Raw genomic sequence first — 7,159 nt, 5'->3', positions numbered from 1 at the left:
CTTGCTGCAACTCGATGTATACATCACAAATTGAATATCATTAATGGCCTTTTGCCATCTAATATTTGCTCGTGCTTGGATGGCCGGGATTGCGAATATGGTACAACCTTTGGGAAATTCTTTTCCAAGGAGATGAGTGTATGCTATGAGATACACTATGTTGCCTATCTCAGTGTTGCTATGTTTGTTTTCTACTCTGAAATACCCATCATGCAGAAGGCAAAAGTTGCCCATAAAGGACAGGTAAGAGCATTTTAGAAGAGTCTTGAATGCAAGCAGGCGATTCTTGTTCCTGATTTTTTCCAAGGTTGCCTCTAAAGATGCATTAGCCTGCTTGAGCATTTGTGGACCTTATGCTGCTGCGACATACCGTGACAAACTCAGGAAATCCCAAGTACTTGTTTACCAATACTGGTTTCAGTATGTTAGGAAAATCCTCTAGGGAGTTGGGATTGCTTGAATGTACGGTTGTTGAATTCAAATGCTTGATAGGATGCTCTGGTTCAGAATGCAAGAGGCAGATTAAAACTGACTTAATTGGACAATTCTAAACAAATGCAGTTGGATTAGATATGGGATTTGCCCCTTGGGACTCCCAATTCCCATGGTGTTAAATAATTTGTAACCGTACTCTTTTGCTCTTTTAGTTATTATAATATTTTTTTTTAAGGAGGGTCAAAAATAAAAAACTGTTATTTCACATAGATTTTCATCCTCTCAAGTGTGCACCATGGTGCACTGCCTAAGGCACTACACTTAAGAATTCAACCGTAAAAATATAGGCATTGGCATCTTTTTATCCTTTGAAGTGTTGGGTGGACGGTTGGATTCTCGTGTGGTGCATTGGACAATGCACCGCACTTGAGAGGATTTTCTATTTTACATATGTACTTGAAATGGGATCCGGCTCCTTTCCAAGGAGTATCGCCCAGGTGAGGCATCCAATGGTTGGGATGATTGGGTGCACGCATTTGGATGCGTGCAGGCACACATTCCAACGTGGACCTAGTCAGCCCAGCCATTGTGTGCTCACTGGACACTCCTTGGGTGATGGGGGTCACTAGAGAGGAGCCCACCTTGAAAAATAAAACATTTTTGATAATGACAATGATAAATCACTTTCAGATAACTAATGAAAACCCTTTTATACCTCTAATTTAAAGGATTTTTCAAAAGATAATGTTGAATGACACTTCTATAGGTATAGGTATATTTAGAACTTAACACATTCTTTTAATTGCCCCTTGCTATAGTCTCCAGTGTTTTAGTTAAGGGTATAAAAGGGTTTTCAAAAATAATTTGAAAATGATATCATTATGTCATTATCAAAAGGTATCATCCATTTTTCAAGTATACATGAGAAATAACAATATTTTTCTCATTAAAAAAAAAATGTATAGTATACTAAAAGGGAAAAAAAAAATAATAAGAGACTAAATTATTTAATTAAGGGCATAAAAGGGTTGTCAAACATAATTTGAAAATAACATCATTATATCATTATCAAAAGGTATCGTACATTTTTCAACTTAAACGCAGAGTTAAACACAACAGATCAATGTTAGTTGTTGATTCTTGTGACTGCAATCTTAACCGTTGGTACTAATTGTACCTGATTATCCTAAGGTTACTGGTACCACCTCCTATCTCCGGTTATAAAATCGACTTAAATGAGGAAATGAAAATTACATTCTTCTCCGATTATGAACATGACTCTGTGCTGTCTCCGACGATAAACCTGTTGGAGACGGAGGAGATGGAGAAGAAGTGCCATATGTGTTCTGCAGATCGTCTGCGGATACAGTAAATAGCGTTTCCTGGTATCAGCCAAGAAAAGAAAAGCTCCCGTAGCAACGCCAACGACAAGAAGAGGAACCATTGAAATCGTCGGAGATCTGAGAAGAAGAAGAAAGGTTTTTCAAACCCTAATGTGGAATGATGGTTCTTGCAACTTCTTTTTGAATACTGCATCATTGAAACTAGCCTCTTGTACCAAGATTCCCAAGTGTATTCAATAAAATTTTAAAAAAAATACAAGTTTTGAAAAACTTTTCTTCTTCTTTCCAATTCCAATTCTTGTTGCTCAGTCCATAGAATTCGTTCTATGTGATCTTCCAATTCCATCATCAAGACAATAGATTATTCTAATGGATAAAATAGAAAACGAATAGAGTTATTCGCTTGGGATACTAGGGTTTATTGTAGAGTTTGTGGTTTTAACCTAATGTAAGGCTAGGTTGCAAACAATCCTAACCCCAAAGATTATCCTCATCAAAACTGATTGGAATATGGTGAAGATTCTCCAGAACGATGTCAGATCTCAAATGGGGTATTTCTTACAAATGAAGGAAGAACATTCGCCAGAAAAAAGGGTTTTCCCCACCACCAGCCGAGAAGAAGACCCTTCGATGTTCGATGAGGTTTTTTGTTGTTTTGTTTTTGTCCGTCTGCTCCTTTAACCGGTTAAGGGAAAAGTGTTAGCAGGTTATGGGTTCACATGTTGGACAGTAGTCACAGTACACATGATTTTGGATTAAAATCAATGGTTCATATTAATCCGTTACGTCTAACACTGCGTTTAAAGAAAATATGGGTCGCGGCGCAATCTTTTTCCCTTTCAAGTATACATGAGAAATGATAATATTTTCCTCATTAAAGAAAAATTATATATTGTACAAAAAGAGAAAAAAAATAAATAAATTAATAAGGTACCAAATTATTTGATAAATTGAGATGTCAAATGGTCAATAAGAAAATTCCTTTCAAAGGTATTATTTAAAAAGATGTAACGTTTTAAATTAACTAATAGAGATGTCATTTAGACAAGACAAACCCATTAAATATGGAGGGTGTGTGACGTTAACCATCAATGGTACTGATTTATGTACATCTTTGTCCATGGTTCTAAGAATCGGTATATAAGGATGACTTGTATCGATTTTGCACTTTATTGATCCCGATATCGTGCCAATATAATATTGGTGATACGGTACAAACAAGGGGTAAATCAATCAAAAAACCTATTTTAAAGGAAGATCAGGACAAATTTGCTCATACCATCGATCCTTGTCGATACCAATCTGATACCATGTCTGTTTCCAAGTTAACCGATACCCGTTGCGAAACTGTGCACTAAAACCATGCTTGTATCACTTTTCAGAGCTCAGACATTTGAGTATATTAAATTTTGAGGGTCTCACGCTTTTGCTCCCATGCCAACTCATCTCCCAGGTAATCAGTAATCTCAGTTGAACGTTATATTTTGTAATTGAGGGGAAATAGTAAATTTGCAGTGGAAGAAAGCATGGAGGGATTAGAGCTGGTGGCAGAATTTGCAAGACAGTGAATTCATTTAGGCTCCGTGTTATTGCAGGGGGAATTAAAGGAAAGAAAAGTGAAATTTTTATATTTAAACGTGAAGCTCTTGTAATCATTATCCTATATGATAATATTATTAACTTTAAATCACTACATATTTGATTATTAAATTTCACTTTATTTAACATCGAATTCCCTTTAATTTAAAATATAAAATAAAAATTACATGTAAATGGTAAGAAATTTTAGTAGGTTATAAAATAAGGTAATGATTACAAAAATTTCTATGAGTTTAAAAATTTTCTTTTCCTTTTCCTTTAATTTTCCTTACAATCACACGGTTCCTTAACTGGAAGAAACTACATCATAAAATTTTAACTTTTTTGAATGTTATTTAAATCTTATAAAAATTCAGGATTTCTCTCATCTCTACTAGAAAATTATTCCAACACACCATCTATAGATGTTCCTCAGGCATGAAGAACATCTTTTGAAAATTTTGACACAATGGAGGTTGGCCACTTTAATAAAATGTGGTTTCCCCCCTTAATTTTGTTGGGGTAAAATCAATCCCAATTATTTCTTTAATAATTAAAATATAGAAGAGCTTAATCGGCAATTTCCAGTGAATCCAATAATCCACTAAATGATTAGTATTCTTCTCCAAAATTAGTATAAAATAGTTCAGGAAAACGATACCTTTCCAACAGAGAATCTGAAAACAATTTTTACAATGTCATACGATGGAGTGCTTAACAGACATATTTCAATTCAACATGGAAGTAAATATATAACTAGGAGTAAGTACTCAATTATTTATGTGGAGACACTTTCAGGTGCTAACACTACTGGCCTCCGACACAGAACCACGAGGCAGCTCATGCAGGACACTGGTGGGGGAAGTATTGGAGGTGGAAGATCTCAGCGCCTCAGCCAGAGGACCCCCCATGGAAGCCACAGGGTAGCCCCTCCATCCCATTGACCAATTGTTGTTGCTATTCACTATTTGCTGTCGTCGTTGTAGGCTCTCCCCTGCAACTCCTATTTCAGAACCCACTTCGTCTCCATTCCCTGTCGACAGTTTCAAGGAGAAATCAGAGGAGGGAGCAATCTCATTCCCAGAAATTGCGATAGATAGACTGGTGGTCGAAATGGTTGCTGATGGGCCGGCACAGGGCTGCTGCTCTTGATGTTGGTGGTGATGATTATGGAGTCTGGGCCAGTCATCGAAGAAGTGACGGAGGACTCCTCGCCCAACTTGTCTCCCTTCTCCCCCTGAAGCACCAAAGCTCTCAAGACCAAGCTCCCCATTTCCTGCTTTACACTCGGAGGATCTACAAGCAAAGCAACCAACCAAATATAACAACATCACAACTCAGAAGGAAGTGAAAAGTCAATTTGATTGCCATTTCCATCCATCAAACAGTCAAAGCTCTATTGGGTAGTAGTAATTTACAGAGGTGAAAGAACCTTAAAAACTAAAGTGGAAGTAGAATTTGTTTGGCTAGGGTAGATCCTTTCTTCATCTCCACCCACGACTCACCCAAGTAAAGTAAAACCCAACCCCACCAATCCCAGATTCCCAATACCTCAACCATCAAATCAAATCTGTCTGATTCTTTTGTGGGTCAACTCAATTAGGTTGGCTGTTTGGCCAAAACAGACCTCCCAGCTGTATCCCATCCAACCATTAAACTGATTACCTCTGCAAGACTGCAACCAAGAAGAAGAAGAAACACCAGCAGTGCAACCACTTCTACAGGTCCTCAAACGGTACAGGTTTCAGGTTCCCCAATTGTGGACACTCTTTAAAGTTATCCATTTAATCTTACCTCTGGTTGAGATGAAAAAGATCAATGGAGGGTGAGGGCACAGAAAGGTCAAAATGGTTTCCACTAGCCACCGTTGTTAAGGACGAATCTGCCATCGGCGTGAGACTCAGGCCGCCACCACCGGGAGCGTTGTGTGTGGGGATTTCCACAGGCTTTCTTGAACGGTTTCGGCCTCGGTGCATGTGGCGCTCGCAGTACTTGTGGCCAGTCGCTACGTCCCTCGAGCACCTCCACTTCTTCCCATCTGTTCTTCTGCATCTCCCGGGCTCTGGGTCTACCATACTTCTTCCCCAATACCCCAACTGCAACACTGAATAGGAAAAACACGCACATGCTCGCATCATCAAATCATCAAACGAATCAACAAAACCAATAAAACCCAGGTAAGTCTTATGCCACCCCACCAATAATCTCCACCATAGACAAGTCAAACAAGAAAAAATGTCGGAAGAAACCCAACAGATCAGTATAACTCCATCAAAACAGAAAAAAAAAAAAAAAAAAAAAAAAAAAACAGAGGACCACAACACAGAAAGATATATAATCACAAGTAAGAGAGAGGAATCAATCGTGAAAAAGAACCCACTTTAAATTCAAGTTTGTACATTCATAAGAAAGATACCAAGCGATGAACAAGACAACCATTAGCCCCACACCAGATATATATCATCTCAAATCTCAAATCAATTCAGAGACGCAACGACTCAAAATAGTATTACGTACAGAAAATGCAGGAACCTCGCAGACAAGAAAAAGGAAAAGCGGTTGGGAGAAATTCATTTTTGCTTGGACTGATTCAAAGCTTTGGTACATAAACCGACATTCGAAGCCAACCACTAGCAGTAATGTCTTCTTATAAAGGACCGTGCAGACGAAGAAACCGTATGAATACGGAGAGAGTAGAAAAAAAATTACCACCATTGCCACCAGATATTTCAGCCCAAAAAAAAATAAAGCCATCAGATATCAAGGAAGTTAGAAGATGAAGGGAAAAAAATAAACAGCTAAAGATCCAAACCCACTAGGTGTTCGATAATGCTGACACTGATGATACTGGTGATGGGGAGAACGAGATATACAACTGAGAAGACTTTTATTGATGAGATCAAGAAGTTCAGGAGGAACAGCAACTCCAGCAAGCATATACTTGAAGATCAAAGCTTGAAGTTCAAGCTCTCGCCACTGATCCAAGCTGAAGAAACTTCCCATTCCTGCAATCCACGGACAAAGCGAGGAAAGAAAACGAACCCATCAGAAGAAAGAAACTTGCAACATATATCCCATTAAAATTTTTCCATATTTGAGTGGGATTACACTTTCTGGCACTGGGGAGAAGGAGAAGTAGAAGTTAAGCATGAAAGATAAAAGAAATAAATATCTTACTGGGAAATCTGGTGCTTGTAGATGAAGAATCTGAAAACACTGACAGGTTGCTGATCCTGCTGTTATTAGGGTCAGCTATAAACAATGGAAGAGCAAACTCTGATGGCTCCTGATGGGGTTCAAAGAGTTTCGGTGTCTTTGCAGAGGGTGAATGATCTGACTCATTCTGGGGTTCCCATTGCTTCAGATCATGGAAGTCCATGGATAGAGAGAGAGAGACAGAGAGAGACAGAGAGAGAGAGAGAGAGAAAGAGACAGAGAAAGAGTGTGTGTGTGTGTGTGTGTGTGTGTGTGTGTGTGATAGCTGGGCAAGCAAGAAGACTGCTAAGTTTGTTTTAAGGCAGTGGAGATCACAAGCCTTTGGTCCCAGATGAAAAAAGGACACACAATAATAGTGAGAAGAGAGGAAGATTTAAATATTAATTTAATCTTCTTTTTCTCTTACTACTTTTGCTTTGGAAAATGAGAATGAAAATCAGAGAAAAATATAAACAATTACTGTAGTAGATAAACAACAGATTGTTATGAGTTAAGTAATCTGAGCATTGACAAGCAAACCCACATGTCGAGGAAACTAAACTTGCTTTGCTTATTACAAACTAACTTACTAACAGGTTTGTGGAAAT

At 38.2% G+C, this 7,159-nt stretch overlaps 1 protein-coding gene across 2 annotated transcripts; it reads right to left on the bottom strand.

Moving 5' to 3' along the window:
- Positions 1-4,144: 4,144 nt before the first annotated feature.
- Positions 4,145-6,735, bottom strand: LOC122642439 (growth-regulating factor 3-like). 2 transcript variants are annotated; one of them, XM_043835915.1, is made up of 4 exons: positions 6,534-6,735; positions 6,173-6,361; positions 5,151-5,460; positions 4,145-4,652 (listed from the first exon to the last, which is right to left on the bottom strand). In XM_043835915.1, exons 1-4 carry the CDS (start codon positions 6,733-6,735, stop codon positions 4,151-4,153), a joined length of 1,203 nt encoding a protein of 400 aa, XP_043691850.1. In that variant the 3' UTR covers positions 4,145-4,150. The 2 variants fall into 2 exon arrangements, with proteins under 2 accessions (XP_043691850.1, XP_043691859.1); XM_043835924.1 differs by having other exon boundaries at positions 6,230-6,361.
- Between the last annotated feature and the right edge of the window lie 424 nt (positions 6,736-7,159).

Source organism: Telopea speciosissima, chromosome 1, assembly GCF_018873765.1.
Source record: "Telopea speciosissima isolate NSW1024214 ecotype Mountain lineage chromosome 1, Tspe_v1, whole genome shotgun sequence".
Taxonomy (NCBI): domain Eukaryota; kingdom Viridiplantae; phylum Streptophyta; class Magnoliopsida; order Proteales; family Proteaceae; genus Telopea; species Telopea speciosissima.
This window is presented reverse-complemented; position numbering and strand designations above follow the sequence as displayed.